Source organism: Bos grunniens, chromosome 1, assembly GCF_055505025.1.
Source record: "Bos grunniens cultivar Pamir isolate PY7600 chromosome 1, Bosgru_T2T1.0, whole genome shotgun sequence".
Classification (NCBI taxonomy): Eukaryota; Metazoa; Chordata; class Mammalia; order Artiodactyla; family Bovidae; genus Bos; species Bos grunniens.
Genome location: NC_141165.1, coordinates 17,597,844 through 17,619,802, shown reverse-complemented (window position 1 = coordinate 17,619,802; position 21,959 = coordinate 17,597,844). Strand labels below are relative to the sequence as shown.

The 21,959-nt window shown below is 43.2% G+C and overlaps 1 protein-coding gene across 2 annotated transcripts in view; it reads left to right on the top strand.

Annotated features, from left to right (window-relative positions):
* The window catches only part of PCP4 (Purkinje cell protein 4), a 68,477-nt gene that overhangs the window by 12,705 nt on the left and 33,813 nt on the right, over nucleotides 1–21,959 (top strand). Inside the window, exons 1-2 of one of the 2 annotated variants that reach the window (XM_086315809.1) lie at nucleotides 6,724–6,947; nucleotides 20,492–20,543. In XM_086315809.1, the coding sequence (XP_086171935.1) occupies nucleotides 6,933–6,947; nucleotides 20,492–20,543 (67 nt within the window). In that variant the 5' untranslated portion in view covers nucleotides 6,724–6,932. Of the gene's footprint in view, nucleotides 1–6,723; nucleotides 6,948–20,491; nucleotides 20,544–21,959 lie in introns of those variants that run through there. The other variant, XM_086315816.1, reaches the window with a different exon arrangement.

The window sequence follows — 21,959 nt, the reverse complement described above, 5'->3', positions numbered from 1 at the left end:
TGTGTGTGTGTATATATATATATATATATATATAAAATGAAATATTACTCAGCCAATAAAAGGAACAAATTTGAGTCAGTTGAAGTGAGATGGATGAATGGGTGAAACCAATGCAACATTACAAAGCAATTATCCTCCAACTAAAATGTAAAAAAACTATACTTCAATTAAAAAAATAGGATGGGCTAGAGTGAGGTAGTTCTGAACAATCCTCAGTTGTGGGATTCTCACTCTTTCCCACACACAAATGATGATGTCGGTATCAATCCAGATATTAGTTATTGATAATATCTGATTTCCTTCTTACTGATCTTAGATTGTAAAGTGATATAACTAGACATTCTGGAGTTCTCTTCACCATGCATGGTTGTAAGTGTTGAGCACCTTACAACCCCAGAGGGGCCATCCACACCACAGTTAGTGTCAATGGCATTCCCTGAATCTGCACAGTGCACAGCCTGTGTGGCTGAACATGGTGGTTCTGCCTTTCCAGGGGTGTGACCAGCTTGCTTAAAGACTCTTGACCTAGAGAAAGATGATCATTTCTTTTTTTTTTTTTAATTTTATTTTATTTTTAAACTTTACATAATTGTATTAGTTTTGCCAAATATCAAAATGAATCTGCCACAGGTATACATGTGTTCCCCATCCTGAACCCTCCTCCCTCCTCTCTCCCCATACCATCTCTCTGGGTCGTCCCAGTGCACTAGCCCCAAGCATCCAGTATTGTGCATCGAACCTGGACTGGCAACTCATTTCTTACATGATATTTTACATGTTTCAATGTCATTCTCCCAAATCTTCCCACCCTCTCCCTCTCCCACAGAGTCCATAAGACTGTTCTATACATCAGTGTCTCTTTTGCTGTCTCGTACACCGGGTTATTGTTACCATCTTTCTAAATTCCATATATATGCGTTAGTATACTGTATTTATGTTTTTCCTTCTGGCTTACTTCACTCTGTATAATAGGCTCCAGTTTCATCCACCTCATTAGAACTGATTCAAATGTATTCTTTTTAATGGCTGAGTAATACTCCATTGTGTATATGTACCACAGCTTTCTTATCCATTCATCTGCTGATGGGCATCTAGGTTGCTTCCATGTCCTGGCTATTATAAACAGTGCTGCAATGACCATTGGGGTACATGTGTCTCTTTCCCTTCTGGTTTCCTCAGTGTGTATGCCCAGCAGTGGGATTGCTGGATCATAAGGCAGTTCTATTTCCAGTTTTTGAAGGAATCTCCACACTGTTCTCCATAGTGGCTGTACTAGTTTGCATTCCCACCAACAGTGTAAGAGGGTTCCCTTCTCTCCACACCCTCTCCAGCATTTATTATTTGTAGACTTTTGGATCGCAGCCATTCTGACTGGTGTGAAATGGTACCTCATAGTGGTTTTGATTTGTATTTCTCTGATAATGAGTGATGTTGAGCGTCTTTTCATGTGTTTGTTAGCCATCTGTATGTCTTCTTTGGAGAAATGTCTATTTAGTTCTTTGGCCCATTTTTTGATTGGGTCGTTTATTTTTCTGGAGTTGAGCTGTAGGAGTTGCTTGTATATTTTTGAGATTAGTTGTTTGTCAGTTGCTTCATTTGCTATTATTTTCTCCCATTCTGAAGGCTGTCTTTTCACCTTGCTAATAGTTTCCTTTGATGTGCAGAAGCTTTTAAGGTTACTTAGGTCCCATTTGTTTATTTTTGCTTTTATTTCCAATATTCTGGGAGGTGGGTCATAGAGGATCCTGCTGTGATGTATGTCAGAGAGTGTTTTGCCTATGTTCTCCTCCAGGAGTTTTATAGTTTCTGGTCTTACGTTTAGAACTTTAATCCATTTTGAGTTTATTTTTGTGTATGGTGTTAGAAAGTGGTCTAGTTTCATTCTTTTACAAGTGGTTGACCAGATTTCCCAGCACCACTTGTTAAAGAGAAGATGATCATTTCTATGGCCTTGCTTAGAATTCAGAGAATTAAAGGAGGCCCTATATTCATTTCATTCCAAATAGTCATTTAAAATAGGGAACTGAGTACCCCTAGGCTGATTTTATTCAAAATCACAGAGGTTCTTAAGGAAAAGTCAGGCTAGGTTTCACTTACACCTTTCCTATCCTATTAAATTGCTCATTTTCTGACATATCCTAGATATAGCCCAATTTCTTTTATACCTGTCCCAGTTCCATTTAGGACTTGGGCATGAAATACATTAAAAATAATACTGTCCTTTTTTTTCATTTCCAGTCTTGAATTAAAAAAGAACAACCACAGAAATCTTGACAAAGTCATTCTTTCCTTCACTAGGGCTTCTACTTTGCTTGTAGAGATTTAACTTTCCACTCCAACCCCCTCAATCCTCCCACCCCAGTCTCACATGAAGTTGGTAAATGTCAGTATTGCTACTCTTGTGCAATATCATGGAGGTCTCTACCCACAAAGTTTTCTTCTGCGTCACCTGGCAGTTTCCCTGACTTAGAGTTTATACCAGTGGCCTTCATTCCTTGCCTTACCTCCCTGGCTCTGTTTGAATGTGTAAGACCATTCTGAACTCTCAATAAAAACTCTTAGAAAATGTTTGCTCAGGGAACAGAGTCCCTTTCTATGGTCAAAACTACTGCACATACAGGCAATCCTTGGAGGTATTTCGGGTTCAGTTCCAGACCACCATGATAAAGCAAAAATCTCAATAAAGCAACTCACAGAAACATTTTTGTTTCCCAGTGCATATAGAAGTGATGTTTACACCATACTGTGGTCTATTAAGCGTGCAATAGCATTATGACTAGGAAAAATTGCATACCTTAATTTAAAAGTATTGGTAAAAAGATGGTAGCCATCACCTGAGCCTTCTGAGAGTTGTAATCATTTTGCCATACTCACATCAAAGATGACTGATCACAGATCACCATGACAATATAATAACAATAATAAAAAAGTTTAAACATTGTGAGGATTACCAAAATGTGACACAGAGACACAAAGTGAGCAAATGCTGTTGGAAAAAATGATGCCAATAGACTTGCTTCACGCAAGATTGCCACCAACATTCCACTTGTAAAAAGTACGATATTAGCAAAGTATAATAAAACAAGGTATGACTGTAATCAGTAATCACTTATCTTGTCAAATTTCTGTCTGCCTTCTAGATTATAAACCTTTAAAATACAGATATTGTGTCTTCTACACTCTTTCTTCTCTCCAGCACGTACCATTCAACCACATTGATGAAGAATCCTTTATACGCTGGACATTATGCTGGGTGAACAGACCCCACCCCTCAAAGAGTTTATAGGCTAGAGGGGGAGATAGGATCACATAAAGTTAACTGAATGAGAGGGGCCATACAGAGTAGAGGTCTACTCACTGTATAAACCAAGTGTCAGGGAAGCATTGGTTAGGTCATTGTGCTGGCCTGGGAAAGGGAAGAAGGGCGTGATCAGGAAAACTTCCCCGAAGAGTCAGTGCTGACAAAAGCAGGGCTCAAAACATGTTGGTTGAATAACTATACCTAACTAAAAACAATACCTAACTAATGGTTCAACTTAAAAGTCATATATGTTAGAACCACATGTTTAGCAGTCATGAAGTCCAGTGAATAGATACACATCTATTAGGATATTGTTCAGTTATCCCTAGGTATCCAAGGAGGATTATTTCCAGGACCACTCTGTCCATGGATGGTTACCAATCCAAAGATGCTCCTTATATAAAGTTCCTTATACAAAATGGCATAATATTTGTATATAAGCTACCCATGTCTTCCCATGTACTTTAAATCATCTCTAGATTACTTATGACACCTAATACAATGTAAATGCCATGTCAATAGTTATAAATACAATATAAATGCTAAGTAAATAGTTGCTGGCATATAGCAAATTCAAGTTTTGCTTTTGGGAACTTTCTGGAATTTTTTAAAAATATTTAAAACCTGTGGTTGGATGAATCCCAGATTTGGAACTGTTGGATATGGAGGGCTGATAGTAGTTGATTTCTAACTCCTGCTTAGTGATATAAATTGCTTTAAACATGTTGGAATTTTCCCCATCCTTATCAATAACGAGTTAGGTTCTATTGACTTATCGTATCTTCCTTTTAAAAGTGTGAAGTGAAAATACATCTGTTCAGTAATTTAGAAGCAGATTACATGAGAACAGTCGATAAGATTTTTGCAATTGTGCCTATTGTGTGTTTTTTTTTTTTTAAGTTCTGTGTTCTAATTGTTAGAAATGCCCACGTGAATTTAGATATTCCTGTAATCTACCTTCCGTGAGGGTATTAGAGTTTGTGCATGGCAGAATATCATTACGCACTTTGTATCTGAGCTCCTGGTGACTTTTTTTTTTTTTTTTTGGCCATGTGATGTGGCTTGTGGGGTCTTAGTTCCCTGACCAGAGATAGAACATGTGCTTTCTGTGGAGGAAGCATGGAGTTTTAACCACTGGACCACCAGGGAAGTCCCACCTGGTAACTTTAACCATTATTATTTTCTAGTCTTTGGAGTTTGTTCAGGGCATGGCTCATGCCTGTATTTATAGCTCAGTTCTCACATATGCACAAATCTTGTCAAAATATCAAGATAATATGGTGGCACATCACAAATATTATTTCTGGCAATGTTCTATACTTCAGAAAGCTATTTTACTTCTTCTTTGAGATATACTCTTAAAATAGATAGGGCAATTTGTCAATTTGTATTTCCACCAAATCCTTCCTGTAAGTTCACTGTTATTTTTTCCATCTAGATTTAATCTTTCCCAGCTTCAAAGCAGATTTGGTTCATTTTGGGGGCACTATTTTGTGAATTTCCATGTCATCCTTTTTCTGCTGCATTCTTGCTGAGAACCAGATTTGGCTGATCTACATTTCAGAGCTCCCTCACAGTTGAATTTTGGCTGAAGATTTGGGATTCTCACTTGAAAAAAAAAATTAATGCAGTGTAAAGTACCTGTAAGATTATGAGCAGCCCCCCAAGGGGACCCCACTCTGCTCCTGTGTCCCTTCAGTGTTATGACAAGCAGACAAGACTAGAGCAGAGGGGTGGAGCAGATCCCCATCAGAAATGAAAATATTTAACCCCACTCCAGTACTCTTGCCTGGAAAATCCCATGGACGGAGGAGCCTGATCGGCCGCAGTCCATGGGGTTGCTAAGAGTCGGACACGACTGAGCGACTTCACTTTTTACTTTCATGCATTGGAGAATGCATGAAATGGCAAGCCACTCCAGTGTTCTTGCCTGGGGAATCCCAGGGATGGGGGAGCCTGATGGGCTGCCGTCTATGGGGCGCAGAGTTGGACATGACTGAAGCGACTTAGCAGCAGCAGCAGCACTCCGGTATTCTTGCCTGGAGAATTCCATGGACAGAAGAGCTTGGCCAGCTACAGTCCATGGGGTCACAAAGAGCGGGACATGACTGAGTGACTAACACTTTCACTTTTAAAAACAAGCCACAGCCCTGTCATCATTTGCTCCCACCCACCTCTGCCATGAACCTCTTTCAAGGTGACCAAAGCTCAGAGTTGGGAGGTCCAGGTGAGCCTGAAATGGGGCGGTGGGGACAGGGCCATTGACATAATTTGGGGGAGAGTGAAAAAGCAGAAATGTGGTGTTCCATGTTGAACGTGGTGAAGAGTTTTGAGAGCATGACACCAAGTGTGGGCCCTGCTAAGGGAGGGACCCTGGGTGGGTTGTTGGGCCACAAGGCTAGCCCTGTAATGTGGGGGCAGGAAGGTGTGGACATGGGGGCTGCCTGATTGCTTTTTAGCAAAAACAATCAAACCAAACTGCCGGGAGCCGGCATATTGCATATTGAGTGCATATTGCATATTGAATGCAGCACTTTCTACAGCATCATCTTTCAGGATCTGGAATAGCTCAACTAGAATTCTATCACTGCCAGGAGCCAGTGTGAGGAACTCTGCCCATGCATGGCAAAGGTCATGAGGAAGGAGGCTCGGCATACGCAAAGGCGGGATCGAGCCTCAGGAGGCCCCCTGGAAATTCTCGAGCATCTACCCCCCAAAACCAGAGTCTGCCTACTTTCTGCTTTGTGCTTTCACCTACACCTCTGACTTTACCAGGGGCTGTCCCCCACTACCTCTCTCTGAAAAAAGAGTTAGCTTACAGCTCCAGTTAATAATTCCTGGGTGTGACAGTGTTTAACCTACAAACTCCTTTGGAAATCCTTTAGCCTGCCTGAATAGGTTTTTCCAGCCACATGTGATTGTTCAGAGCCTCCCAACTGTGAGAGGCAGGAGATGTTCTAAACTGTCTAAACACAGATTCCTTTGAGTAGTTAAAAGATTGATTAGAAATTGTATTGGTGAAGGGTTTTTCACTTGTTGGGCCAATGTTTGCTGCTAAGTTTCCATATCCCTTACCTGCTGTGTCCCTGGCAGTGTATTGATTAATATGATTGGTGTAAGTAGTAGTTTTAATGTTTGTAACCTTGGACCCTTGAGTTAATTCTTTTCTTGATTAAGCCCACCTCACCTTTGCCCTATAGGAATGCAGCTTTGTCCAATGCTTTTTTTGGAGGCTGGTGCCTGACTTTGGAATAATCACCTTTAGAGAAAAATAAGTTTCTTAAAATGTTAACAGGCCTCCTGGCCAGAAGATGATGTAATTCACCTGAACTTTTGCATATGATAAGTTTGAAAGCCTGGCTTCGATTAGGACCAGGAACTGCTGTCCTTGCATGACTCCACCCCTTCCCCCATTATCCTCTATGCATAACTTAAGGTATAAAAACTACTTTGGAAAATAAAGTGCGGGCCTTGTTCACCGAAACTTGGTCTCCCCATGTCGCTCTCTCTCTCACTCTGGCTGAGTCTCCATCTGGAGCGCAGAACCCACCATGCTTACTAATTATGCCTGGGCTTCTAAGATCCGACTGTGGAGGCCTCAGTGTCTCCTCTCCTTCGGGAGAACGGAAGGATGCCTGCGGCCTACGTAAGTGGTACAAACTTCTTGTCTTGAAGTTTTATTGATCTCCCGCGTAAACCAAGCTACTCAGCCTCTTTTCTCTACTGAATTTCCTCACTGAGCTATCCTCATTCTATTACTCTTTATATCTTTGATAAATATTTAAATAAATAGGTCGCCTATGCCGTCTCTCCTTCGAATACCCTGGATCAGCCGGGGCTGGACCCCGGCACCAAACCAAACAGAGACAGAGCGATGAAACGTAATTCCATTGGTCCTTTGTCATGCCTGGAGCCTTTTACATATAATTTCTCTCCATCCAAGCAGAGCTTTAGGAATGGCCCATGCCTGACCATGGAAGCAGGTGGCTTGAGGGTCTTAGCCAGGAATCAGATGGAGTTTTCAGTCCAGCTCAGAAGAAGCCCACTCAAGGACACGCTTGAACAAGAAATCAATAATGCTGGCTGACCCCACAGGACCGTTCTGAGGATGGAGTCATAAAGCTGGTTCAAAATATTTGGAAAGCGTACATTTTTAAAAGACCATATAAATGCTAAGCTATGGAAAATTCCCCAATTACGATTCCACATATCTTTACTGAGTGCGGTTGTTGACTCTGATCAATACTCCGAGCTGCCCATTTTGTCCAAAGACTCTTCCTACACTAAAGCCCTCTGTCCTCACCCTTCTCTCATTGCCTGTGTGATGTCAGGGGATATAGAGGGCAGAAGTGTCAAGGGTCAATTAAAGGATGATGTTTGCACTTGGGAAGTAAAAGTTCTCCCCATAGTAGGATCCAGGGTTGGTCGTGCAGGCATGAAATAGTTTGGCGGCATCAGTCTCCTTCATTTAACAGCCCCCTCCCTGGAAGGCAACCTTCAACTCAGTTACACCTGGGCTGGTTTTCCAGCAAATTAAGTTGTTCTGGATTTTTGAGGGATTTGAAAATAAAATTTGCAGCAATATCAGATGTGAAGGAAGTGGAGGCGTTAGACTGAGTTGGTTGGTGCTGCTGGATGGTGGGGGTGGTGTTTTGTTTTAAGTGGAGAGTGAGCTAGAATTTTCAGCTTTCCAAAGGGCAGCTGATCCGATGGTTTATATAGCTTTTTTTCTTTTAGTCATTTTATCTATTCATTCTGTATTGAAGCATAATTGATTTACAATGTTATATTAGTTTCAGGTATACAACAAAGTGATTCAGTTATGTATGTCTTTTTCAGATTGTTTTCCCTTATAGGTTATTACAAAATATAGATTTCGCTGTACTATACAGTCAGTTCTTACTGGTTATCTATTTTATATATAGTATAGCTTTTCTACCATTTTCTGATCTCTCTCGATTCACTTTTTTTGGTTCATTCTCTATTTGTATTTTATATCTATGTGTATACACTCACAGACTTCCCTGGTGGCTCAGTGGTAAAGAATTTGCCTGCTATTGCAAGAGAAGTGGGATCGGGAAGATCCCCTGGAGGAGGAAATGGGAACCCACTCCAGTATTCTTGCCCAGAGAATCCCATAGACAGAGGAGCCTGGTGGGTTATAGTCCATAGGGTTGCAAAGAGTCAGACATGACTGAAGCTACTAAACAGCACCAGCAATATATACTCACACACGTATGTAAAAGGTTTATTATTTGTAATTATATTGTATACTCTATTTTTGCCTGCTTCATAGATTTTCTTACTGTGCTGTGCTAAGTCTCTTCAGTCATGTCTGACTGTTTGAGACCCTACGGACTATAGCCCACCAGGCTCCTCTGTCCATGGGATTCTCCAGGCAAGAGTACTGGAGTGGGTTGCCATGCCCTCCTCCAGGGAATCTTCCTGAACCAGGGATCAAACCTTCGTCTCTAACGTCTCCTGCGTTGGCAGGCAGGTTCTTTACCACAAGCACCACCTAAGAAGGCCCAGATTTCCTTACTATAGGTGTGCAAATATTCATCCAAACTCACTGAAGTGGGCTAGGATTCAGTTCACTTCTTCAGCCATGACAGCTGATTTAGGACAAAGCCTTGCCCTGTCTTCCCAAAGTACACAACCTCAGATTTGTACCATGTTCTGAAGCTATTTAGGTTTTAGTCGATTTGGGGAAGAAAAGGAAAAAAAAAAACCTGGCTGCTTCTTTATTACCAGAAAAGAAAGACTCTAGCTCTTAAAGCCTGGAACAGCCCCTCCCGGAGAGGCATGCAGAGTAGCGGATAGGGCTGAGTCAGCATCAGCTTCCTCACAAGTCGATGCATGGAGACTAAGCTTTGCCTTTCTTACTGAGTGTCCAGGCAAGAATCTGTGAAGTTAATTAAACACATAAAATAAGTCAGGACACCCAGACAGAGTGAATTATGGAGAGAGAGCTGTCTGAAGGGTCCCGGAGCTCCGTTCTAGCATCCTACACATCTGTGGGGTTTCCAAAGGCAGCTGAGGCAGGTTGAGTCAACCTACATGTCCTTTTATTCAACCTCAGGCTCAGGGAGAGTCTGCTGATCAGGTAAGAGGCACACACGTAAAGGGGTCACTAGGTCCTTCCAGCTTCCGTCCACCTTCCTTCTTTGATCATATCTACTCGATTCTTGCATCTTCTCTTTCTAGAAAAAAATAAAAGCAGTGATTTATACCAAACACACAAACACACGCGCAGCAGAAGCAGAGGAAAATTCAACAGAAATTCATAACCTAACAACTAGCAGATGAAGGCTGCATGCTTTATGGAAAAAAAAAAAGATCATAAATACCAATATGGATTGGTCTTTGGATTCTCACATAGACATGTGAAGTACATGCTTAATTTAATCATATTTATTTGACTTCTCCATGAAGAAGAAACTGAGCAGGTGCAGAAGAAGCCAAGGGAATCCCCTTTTCAGGGTTTGTTTGACTGCACACGAGGGCTGGGCTTCCTCCTTCCTCAAGCTTTGCTGAGCTCCTTGGGCCACTGTTAACGTACTGCAAGAAAAATACAATGAGGACAGAGTCCATTGTCTTTCCATCCTCTTTTGCATTACTTTGCAGGCTGACTTTTTCAGGGATCTCCTCCAGGCAGTGTGAATGTTTAAATCTCATTGAATTCTCACAACTTGATGATGTGGGTGTATTATCTTTGGTTTACAGAAGCAGAAACAGGCTCAGAGATGTCATGTGTCATGCACAGGGTCACACAGCTGCTAAGTGAAAGGGCTGGAGAGCCTGGCCAGCCTGATATCAGGACACTCTTTTCTTTCTTTTTTAAAAATCAATTTTATTAAGGTATATTTTATATACAGTAAAAATTATCCTTTTTAGTTGTATAGTTGATGAGCTTTGACATGTTTATAATCTTATAATTGAGATTTGCTGCTGCTGCTGCTGCTGCTAAGTCGCTTCAGTCGTGTCCGACTCTGTGCGACCCCATAGATGACAGACCACCAGGCTTCCCTGTCCCTGGGTTTCTCCAGGCAAGAATACTGGAGTGGGTTGCCATTTCCTTCTCCAATGCATGAAAGTGAAAAGTGAAAGTGAAGTCGCTCAGTCGTATCCGACTCTTCGAGGGTGACAGGATAGTTAACATAGATTAACTCCTAACAGTTGGGTTATAAGTGTTTTGCTTTCCTCCTCGTGTATTTATTTTCTAAGATTTTCATTATGGCCCTAACTCACTTTTATAAATAGAAAATAGTATTACTGAAAAAGAAAATGGGCATGGAGAAAGTTTTTAAGGGTAGAAAAATACTCATTTAAAATATATAGCTATAGGATAAAGTATAAAGTAAATTTCAATTAGACAAACCACCAATCCCTAAAAATGAGGGATAAATGGCCTGCCTCACCACAGCCATGCTAATTGCTTCTATTAACATAAAGGTCAGGATAAAAATGCTCCATGCTGAATGTAGTCAGAAGGTGGAAGAATTAGGAAGAATTATAAAGGTTAATGCCTTTGTCATGAAGATCCCATCATTTTCTTTTTAACCAACTTTTTGACTTTCTTTGAAATCCTTCCAGTGGAAGTCCTCTTCTGATCTTTAGGGATTAAATTGGTGGATTTTAAAAATGTTCAGTGTTTGGAGTATTACCAGGAGAATCATAGATGATTTTAAAATGATCAGTGCTAAGAAGTTACATCAATTCTGTTCTGATCACACAGTGTTGGCAGAAATGTCTCTTCTTCAGACAAATTCGGGGCCTTTGCTTTAGAGGAGGCCTTTCATGGTGTGCCTTTCATGTCGCTGAGAAACCACTGATTTCATGATGGCGGTGGCACGGAGCACACATCAGCTGCCTGTGCTGGCTAACCCAGCTGCTAATCTTACTTCATTGTGTGATCACCATGGTTCCCCAGCACTGTCCATTTAAAATCTGGTATTTCATCTAAAAGACTCACAATCTTTCATCAATAAAAATTAAACATAACACCATAGAAAAACGCCTTAATATAATACCATAGAAACACTCTGTTTCATTCTTTATAAACATGGTCCTCAAAAGACAGCTTCGAAGGATGGATTGAGAACTCTGGGGCCTTTTCTCCATTTTGCCCTCTCCCCTGTGTGCAGGAAATGGCAACCCACTCCAGTATTCTGCCTGGAGAATCCCAGGGACAGGGGAGACTGGTGGGCTGCTGTCTATGGGGTCGCAGAGTCGGACACGACTGAAGCGACTTAGCAGCTGTGTGCAGGATATTGATTCTGCAAAGAATATTGCAATTATCTGAGCCTTCATGTTCCCTGAGAGTCTTCTAGCCCCAAAACACACAGATTGGCATTTTCCCCCTTATTTATGACCCATTTGAGGATCCGCTTGTCACGATGCTAGCCTTTAAGGGGCGCCAGAATCCCTGAGCCATCAGCAATCTGAATATCAGGATGCAGCCTCACAAAAGGAAGACAGAGTCATGGAGAAAAAACAACTTCAGAGCAAAGTCATCACCAGGGGATAGACTGTGTGAAGGAGCACTTGCTGACAAGAGCTTCTAAGCAACTCCGGGGGTGGGGTGGATGTTTCTTTCATTCTTTTGCCAAATTTCTGTAACTTCTTGGTGGTTGTTGTTCAGTCCCTCAGTCGTGTCTGACCCTTGGAGACCCCATGGACTGCAGCACATCAGGCTTCCCTGTCCTTCACCATCTCCCAGAGTTTGCTCAAGCTCATGTCCATTGAGTTGGTGATGCCATCCAACCATCTCATTATCTGTTGCCCGCTTCTCCTCCTACCCTCAATCTTCCCCAGCATCAGGGTCTTATCCAACGAGTCACCTCTTTTCATCAGATGGTCAAATACTGGAGCTTCAGACAAAATCCAACAGAGGTCAGATATTGGGGACAGAGAGGAAAATGTTAAAAAATGCCTCGAAACACATACTTTCCTTTCCCTTGAGACAGTGATGCCATCCACTTGATAATGCCAAATAATGTCTCTTTTGGAAAATGCTGCCACAGATGGGTGGATGGGAGAGTGGACTTGCTGCATGGCAGGTCCTTACATGTGACTGCTGCTGCTGCTAAGTCGCTTCAGTCGTGTCCGACTCTGTGTGACCCCATAGACGGCAGCCCACCAGGCTCCCCCGTCCCTGGGATTCTCCAGGCAAGAACACTGGAGTGGGTTGCCGTTTCCTTCTCCAATGCATGAAAGTGAAAAGTGAGAGTGAAGTCGCTCAGTCGTGTCCGACTCTTAGCGACCCCATGGACTGCAGCCCACCAGGCTCCTCCGCCCATGGGATTTTCCAGGCAAGATTACTGGAGTGGGGTGCCATTGCCTTCTCCATTACATGTGACAGCAGGAGCCAAAGGTCACCATCTTTCCTTCTCAGGAGGGAACTTGGTAAGGAGTTTCCCCAGCTCTGCCCAGCTTGTGGGGTCGCTGTGACTCATTCCCTTCCCTCAAAATGTGGAACTGTCCTTGACCCCCTACTCACTCCAATGTGAGCTGGGGGACCCTAACCCATGGCCCTGAACTTGGTCATTTTGGGTCTTATGTTACCCACCATCTGAGCTGATTAGTCTCTCTCCCTCTAGGCTGTGACCAACCAAAGTCAGAGCATATCCCCCTTCTCCTGGGGACCCTCAGGTCCTGGCCCTGTGCCTGGCCCAAGGAAAGAGGAGTATATTGTGAGTCCAGGAGCCAGTCACCCCCTGGGTTGCTCGCAGCCTCTGTCTGACACTGAATCCATGACTTCACTGCTAATGGTTTTGCACAGTGGTGAATATACTTTTTTTTTTTTTTTTAATAAATAATGTTTTACTGGAACACAGCTAGTGTTTGCATATTGTCTATGGCTACTTTCACATTACAACTGCAGACTTGAGTAGTTGCAACAGAGACCACTTGGCCTGTGACCCTAAAATATTTACTCTCCAGCCCTTTAACAAAATTAAGCTGGCTCTTTCTTTAGAAAGTGATTTTTAGAGCAATTAGGAAGTATTAATTTAGCTTCCTTTGGAACCTCCCTGGAGTTTCTTATTTTCTTATTGTGGATGTGAGTTTCTGTGTGGTACCATCTTCCTTCTGCAGAAAATCTTTTATTTCTTAACTTGGGCAAGACCAAAGTCCTCTAATGGGAATTTTCCTAATCCAGCAGCACTGACAGGCTGACCCCAGGGCTGTGAGGAGCTCATTCACATCCTCTCCTACCCTGATGGCTTGATAAGGAGGATGAGAAGAAATGCCTCTGGGAGCCAAAGACTTCTATGGGCTCTTCTGTCTTTTCCCCCCGTGGATTTGGTGCCATGAGGGTGGTCTTTTCTCCAGTGTTGCCAAAGCAAATTCATGCATGGAGCTCTGTCCAGAATTTTGTGGCACAATGGGTGCGTTGCTTGGGTAGATGAAAGAAGAAGGGATGGAGAGCTGGGGGACTCTGGGAACCCTGGGGACCCTGGGTATGCCCTGGGACCCTTACTGCTGCAGAAGGCAATTTGTTCCCCAACCCTAAGGGGCCTTTGAAATTAGTCACCCACTATTTGAGTCTTTTGTTGTTGTTCAGTCGCTCAGTTGTGTCTGACTCTTTGTGACCCTGTGGACTACAGCATGCCAAGCTTCCCTGTCCTTCACCATCTCCCAGAGTTTGCTCAAACTCATGTCTATTGAGTGGGTAATGCCATCCAACCATCTCATTCTCTGTCATCCCCTTTCTCCTTCTGCCTTCAATCTTTCCCATCATCAGGGTCTTTTCTGATGAGTTGGCTCTTCACATCAGGTGGCCAAAGTATTGCAGCCGTATCTCATCAAATTAAGGAACAAGCCAAGTTCTTGAAGACAGGTTTATCCACTTAGTGGGTGCAGATTCAGAAAATATTCTTGAACTGTCATTTGTGTCCCTCTGGAATTCATTTCGCATTTCATTCTCTCCAACCTTCTGAAATGAAAAGCAAATGTCTTCATGGGAACTTGTGTTTTATCCTAAGGATGAAACCAATATGTACTGGCTGAATGGATTTTCCAAGCAGACATAATCTGTCCAGGGCTCTGGGTCTGCTTTAATGAGGAAGCAGGTTTTAGCGATTCTGGGTCCTATACGATATATGATTGGCATGACCGATTTTATGGGTATTGACAGCAAAATATGAAAGGCGAGACGCTCCTCTGCAGTATTCTAGAAACCGTACAATAAAAACTTGAAAAATGACAGCATGAATCACAGTCTTGGCCCTTGAGAGAGCTACAGAAGAAAGGTTTCAAAGACTGTTAGAATAATTGTATAAATCCATGAAATTACTCAACTTCCTGAGTCATTTATTTGCTTTAGGGAAACATGGCCAGTACCTGGGAGAGCCACACAAGAGTGTGGCAAAAGGAAATGCCAGTGGTTCCCATTTGTTTCTTCTCGTGGATAATGCAAAATGTGGGTCTTTTGTTTATCATGACTTTTTGCAGTATTTTTGATTTTCTAAAATATTGCATTAATATTTGCCTTTTTTCCAGTTTTCTTGAAGTATGTTGTTTAGTCGCTAAGTCATGTCTGACCCTTTGTGATCCCATGGACTATAGCCTGCCAGGCTCCTCTGTCCACAGGATTCTCCAGGCAAGGACACTGGAGTGAGTTGTCATTTCCTTCTTTAGGTGATCTTCCAGACCCAGCAATCAAACCCATGTATCCTGCACTGGCAGGCAGATTCATTACCACTGAGTACCTGGGAAGCCCTTTTTTATGTATACTTGGCAAATAAAATTGTAACATGATTAAAGTGTATAACTGGAAAATTTGACATATCTGTACACTGTGAAAGGAGTCCCATTATGGGTTTAATTTCAACCTCCATCACCTAAAACTTTTACCTTTCTTTTTTTTTTTTTTTTTTTTTTTGGTGAGAGCTCTTAAGTTTCATTCTCTTAGCAAATTTCAATTTTACAGCAGAGTGTTATTAACCATAGTCACCATGTAACACGTTTGATTCTCTAACCTTGCTCATAACCAAGTTTGCACCCTTTTACCAGCTTCTCCCCTTTCCCCAACCCCAGCTCCTGGCAGCCACTGTTTCACTCTCTGCTCCTATGACCTTGACTTTTTTTTCTTCTTCAGATTCCATGCAAACGTGATCCCAGGCAGCATTTGTTCTGATTAATGAGTTTCTTGATGCCGTCTTAAATTCTGTGCCCAAGGCGGGTGAACACTTCACTCTCCTTAGCCAGTGACTTGATAATTACTCCAAGAACACAAAGGTTTTGCAATAGTTCTCATAAGGAAGAACAGGGGATGTGGGGGCTTGTGATGGTCATGCAGTAGGATTGGGCTTCAGTCTGTTGGTGATGGGTAGGATGACAGCACACTTTCTCTTCCAACCAACACTGTTGAGACGGGTCTTACTGATGTGGGCATGGCGCCTGTTGTTCAAGTCACTAAATCGTGTCTGACTCTTTGCAGCCCCATGGACTGCAGCACACCAGGCTTCCCTGTCCTTCACTATCTCCTGGAGCTTGCTCAGATTCATGTCCATTGAACTGGTGATGCTTTCTCACCATCTCATCCTCTGTCACCCCCTTTTCCTCCTGCCCTCAATCTTTCCCAGCATCAGAGTCTTTTCCAATGAGCCCTGGCCCCTAGATGTAGCAAAAAATGACTGCACACACTCTGAGCTCAAAATACAGGAAGAAGTGGCGCCAAAGCTGGTTATTTACCAGAAAGTTGGAGTGGCTTGTTCCACTAGTGAAGTTTCTAATATGAAAGGACTGTCCGTGAGCTTGCAACTTGGTTGAAAAGACCCACCAGCCAAGTTGACGTGCTGTCAGACACCTCTCCTGTGTCACTTCAGGTCCCATCAGGGAGGGCCCTGTGGGTGGGCAGCCAGCGTGGACTCTGCAGGCTTCAGGCAGGTTGAAGTGACAGTATGTCACCTCCTGCCCATGCCGGGTGTCTCCATCTCCTTCCCAGGGGTGTCCTCCTTGTCCTTGGGCAGACACCATGTTGGAGACATGGCCCAGACTAGAAGCACTGGGAATTAAGCTCCATGGTGCATGTCTTGGGCCAGTGATATGGGAGCTGATGGATCTTGGGAGTCTGTCCTCCAACAGAGTTCAAGCATCACTGGAGGGCACAGTCTTGGGGTCTGGGTGCCCCTGGCAGTGCCTACCAGATGCTATTTCCTTGCATGGCTGTCTGGGCCCCACTGCCCATCCTCTCCACTCATTCCTGGAACCTCCCTCCCCAATTAAGTTGTAGCACAAATGGCTCTTGCCTTGCACCGTGCTTTCTGGGAAGCCAAGCTAAGACATGTTCCTTGTCATTTCCCCTTAGCCCTTGGTGTCAGGGGACTGACAGGGAAAATCACTTTAAGAATCATACTTTTGAAAACCAGTTCTGCCTTTTTATGAGTACTTAGTATTGTGTTGGATTGTAAGAAGAAGCTATATACACCTATTCTTCATTTAGGCTCCTTTTAAAAAATTCATTTATTTTTAATTGGAGGATAATTACACTATAATGTTGTGTTGGCTTCTTCCATACCTCAACATGAATAAGCCAGAGGCATACATATGTCCCCTCCTCTTGAACCTCCCACCTCGCACCCCATCCCACCCCTTGATGTTGTCAAAGAGCACGGCGTTGAGCTCCCTGTGTCATATAGCAAATTCCCACTGGCTATCTGTTTTGCCATGGCAATGTATATGTTTCAGTGCTACTCTGTCAATTTGTCCCACCCTCTCCTTCCTCCACTGTGTCTTCAAGTCTGTTCTCTACTTGATTGGGATTTATCAAACTCTGAAATGCTATCCTTGTAATAGTTAACATCACTGAGGAAGGAAACCTCCCTCCCAAGGCCCGTGGGAGTTGCTGGGTGAGGATTTAAGGACTGAGGACCCAGAGAACACCTCTCCTGGCCATGGTTCTGCCTTGTTGGCTCACATCCCCTTCTCTCATGGCTGCTCCACAGACCCCCCAGCATCCTCAAGCCTCCTGATTGTGCTGCAGAAGAAGGAGGCTCCAATGCTGTCATATCAACATTTTGGGCTGCGTCCTTAGACAGGGCTCTTACACTTCCTGAGAAATTCTGCAGAGACCATCAGTTTGTGTGTGCTCAGTGGTGTCTGTTCTCTGCGACCCCTGGACTGTATGTAGCCCCCTAGAAAATTCCCCTGTCAATGGAATTTTCCAGGTGAGAATCCTGGAGTGTGTTGCCATGCCCTCCTCCAGGCGATCCTCCCGACCCAGGGATTGAACCTGGGTCTTTTGCGTATCCCGCATTGGCAGGAGAATTCTTTACCACTAGAGCCATCAGGGAAGCCCACACTTCCTGTTGGTGATGGAAGGGTGTTGGATGGTGATGCATTTTCTCTTAAGCTATTTTTCTCTGTGTTGCTGTCTGCCCTCCATATAGCAATCTCCCCACTTGCTGGTGTGTTGGGTGAAGGTGGGGTGGGTTCAGAAGGATACTAGGGAATGTGCAGGCTCAGTGGTTCAAAGGTCAACTAAGGAGCCAGAGCCTCTGGGTTTGAGCTCAGGCTCCACCACTTCCCAGCTGTGTGACCTTGAGCAAGTTCCTCTGTGCCTGGGGGTACAGTGTGCAGAATGATGCTGATGAGCACCATGGTGGTATCTACCTGGTTAAGGATGCTGTCGTAATTCCCTGAGCCCATAATGCCCAGGACCACTTGGAGCTTGTCTGGCCTCGGCACCCTAAGCCCCAGCTTGACTCAGGCCCCCTCCAGATGCTTGGTTCAGGGGAGTTTCAGCTTCTTCCCTAGGGATAAAACAATCACAAGTGATGACCCTGGAGATCCCTGGAACAGGAACAAGAGCCCTCTTGACTGCTCCCCTCACTGTTCTCAGCCTTGCCTTAAAAATGTTGCCAGGTCTGAAAGAACTCTGAAACAAGATGTTCTGGATGACTAGTTCTTTTTTGTAGGGATCATTTTCTGATGCGAGACACAAGATCCTTATGACATCTATCAGCTTCATTTTGGCTCCATTGAATAAGACCTGACACAAAACTCCTATCTTATAAATTCTTAGAAAATGAACCCCTTTTCTTCCCCAGTGCATGTTTCATTTTGGTTTTCTTCAGGTTTCATAGAGGTGATCTTTTATGCAATGAAGTATTCAGGACATTTGAAAGGTGTCAGTGTTTAAGGCATTTAAAGATAAAGGAGCTGGATGTGCACCTATTTTGCACTTGTATGCCATTGAATTTGCTTTATTCAGCTCTAAAACCCTGTCCTTTTATTCTGTGGAATTTGCCATGTCTTCTGAGTCTTCTATGAACTATGTGGGGAAGGATGGAGAGTTTAAACCTTGGAGCGGTTCAACCCCTAACTTTTGATCCTTCACAACGGTGATCAGATTTCCATCCTGTGCAGCTAATTTACCAGCTTTCTGTTTTAAAAAAATGAAACTGAGTAAACACAGGCAAGAATAAAGTGGCATTTTCACTTACAAATCTACTGTATTTAAGAAATGTGTAATTTGGTTTAAATCAAGATGACGATGTGTTACAAGCTGAGTGCTTTAGATAAAGATGCTATGATACAGAGAATGAATGGAAGAAATGTATTGAAGATCAATGGATGTTTGGCCAGTACTGCAACCTTCTTCCATGGGAACACGGGCAGGTCTGGATTCTGAGAAAATGTTTAAAATTAAATAAGAAGAAGGAACCCACATTTATCTAGGCTTTCCTTCCACTTTGTGCCAGAGAGAGGTGGTTTTTCTTCTTGGAATGAAGCAGAGTACTCTCCTGACCTGGGTGGGCATTTGCACTTCTCATTGACTGAGACAGAGTCTGTGTGTACGTGGGGTGTGTGTGTGTGTGTGTGTGTGTGTGTGTGTGGCATGTGTGTGGCATGTGTGTGGTGGGATTTGTAATAAATGGAAGGCTTGACTTTTCCTCTCTCTTGAGTTATCATCTACACCAGGGAGTAAGTGTACACAGGGATGATTAAATTTGTTCACATCAGTCTCTATCATTCATTTGCCATATTTATTTACACTAATCAGAACATGCAAGCAAGATTTTCCCAGATGATCCAGCTTCTATTAATCAAGGGTTGGCCAAGGACCTGGGAATTTCTCATGACAACATTGGACAATAATAGGAACTAATAATTTTTTTAGTATTGCTTTAGGTTGAAGGCTTGGACTCAAATATAAATTTTAAGTTCATTCTGATCCTTGATGGGAGTCACCTGTATCAATTTTCTCCTTGGTCAGTGCCTTGCTTCTCTTTCCAGGATCCCATCAAAGAGTTACATAATGATGACTATTTCTGCAAGGTACTAACCTTGGCATGAAGTCCAGTCTCCAGCCTTGACTGCACCACCAATTAGCTTTGTGAACTTGGACAAATCAGCTCCCTGCCTGGTCTCTTTTTCAGCACCTGAAAGCTAGAGACTTTACAATCACTTTATTTTTCTCAACTTAAAGCATCTTTTCCGATGATGATCAGAAAACTGGACTGACAAAATACTTCTCTCTGCATGGACTAGAACAATTCTGAACAGCATGTTATTTAAAAGTAGTCGCTGGATAAGCTTTGAGGAAACATGCTTATATGCCTGCATATGCGATACATTGCACGTAGCTCCCCAGGCCACATATCCAGAGAATCTTGCCCAAAGATTTAAGACTAACCATAAAACATTCCTTTTGGTCAACCTAGTAAATCGAAAATACACAAGATAGGCATAAACATGGACAGAAGAGTAATCTAACGATAGAAGAGATTCTGGTCATTGACATGGGACTTTTTAAAATCAATTACCATATATTTGAAGGTGAGACATTGAACATAGTGATTGGAATAAAAATGTGGCAGTGTAATCATGACAAAAGTGATAGCCCTGATCTTGTCGCAGTTGGCGCAAACTCTTTGCTGCTTCCCTCGTGTTTCTGTTGATGCTATGTTCCATCAACAGTCTCCTGTCTGCTATCCCTTGTGACTAGTGAACTGAATTCATAAAGCAGTGGATCTGGTCCAGGGAGGCAGTCTGTGACATTTCAAAACATACTGTCTTGGACTGATCTTTTCTTGGTCTCACAAACATCATGCCCCAACCATCTTGAGCTAAAGTGACATAGAACTTGATATGATGCAAAAAGTATTGGAAACAATGAAAGAGACAAAAATAACCCTGAAAGTGACTGATGACAATTTCTTTTTTTTTTAATGCCTTTAGCGACAAGGAGCTGGGACAACCAATGGAAAAGACAAGCCATCTGGTGAAAATGGTAAGACCCCATGAATAGTCTAACTACTTACTTATTTCCTGTCTGTAGCTTTGGGCACATAGCAGGTGTGGATCATAACTTTCAGCCAAATTGGCCACTATCTATGCCTGCACTTTGGTGTAGAGTGGATTTTAGCAATTCAAAGTGGGCACCATGGTCTGGTTTAAAAAAAAAAAACAAAAACTGAGCTAAATGCAGTAGATAAGATCAGTTTCTTTCCCAAAGGAGGACACCCATTCTGGGCAACATGATAATTATGATGCAAATATAGTTCTCTGCTTTCTTCATTAGGGGTGGTGAGAATCACCCGAGTTGTTGTGAGGATAAAATGAGATCAAATGAGAGAAGTGCTTTGAAAACTGTGAAGCACTCAACTTCACAGGAAAGGAGGTTTAAAACTCGCTTCGCTCTCCCTCGTACATAGAGCAAGGTGCTGGTTGGGGGAGGTCCTGGATCAGTGTCACTGCACGGATTCACAGAAGATAAAAGTAATAGCAGAGACCAGAGCATTTATATTTTCCATTCCAGTCTCCACCTCAGCCTTAAATTGTAGGAAGGATCATTAAATTTTATCGTTGAAACAGAACGGCAGTGGAGGAGCTGGGATGTGGCCGGGAAAGGGAAGAGCGTGGACTCTGAAGGCGACAGAGCTGCAAAGAAGCCCAGCTCCCCACCTTTAGTGGTTGTAATGGAGGATGACTGGTCACCAGAATAAAAACCCAGTAAGCACCCAGGGTTGGGGTTGTGGTCCTGGTGAGGGTGAGTTCTGGGTGTTTCTGTGTGTGTGCTCAGTCACTCAGTTGTGTCTGACTCTTTGTGACCCCATGGACTATAGCCCACCAGGCTCCTCTGGTGGAGGAATCCATGGGCTTCTCCGGGTAAGAATACTGGAGTGAGTTGCCATTCCCTTCTCCAAGAGATCTTCCCTGACCCTGGGTGTTCCAACTTTTTGTTTATTACAAAATGAACTCAACTTTCATGGAAAACTACTCCTTGATTCCTGTTGGATGGAATTTAAGCTGATGCTGCTCATCCAGTTGTAGATAATGTCAATCTCAGATCCCGGCTGTAAAGACTTAGGGCCCTGAAAACCACTTAGGAGCCTCCGTTTTGAATCTGAATGGGGCCTGAGCAAGTCTAAAGTCCTAGAATGTTTCTTGGTGGGTCACTCATCTGTGGCTGCTGACTCACTCACCTGTTGTGGGCCTTTGTCCTGGAGAGGGACTGTGTGGTGGTGACCCCTGGGGTGAAAAGTTCACTGTATTAATAAAAAGAGGGACTGGTACCCAAGAATGTCTTGATCAGATCTGGGGACTTAGGGAGGGTGGGGGAAGAAATGCGCTCTTTCACAAGCCTTTTCTGATGCCTACGGCTTTTCCCATTTTCTCTGTGTGGGTGCGGGTTGGTGTGCTTATT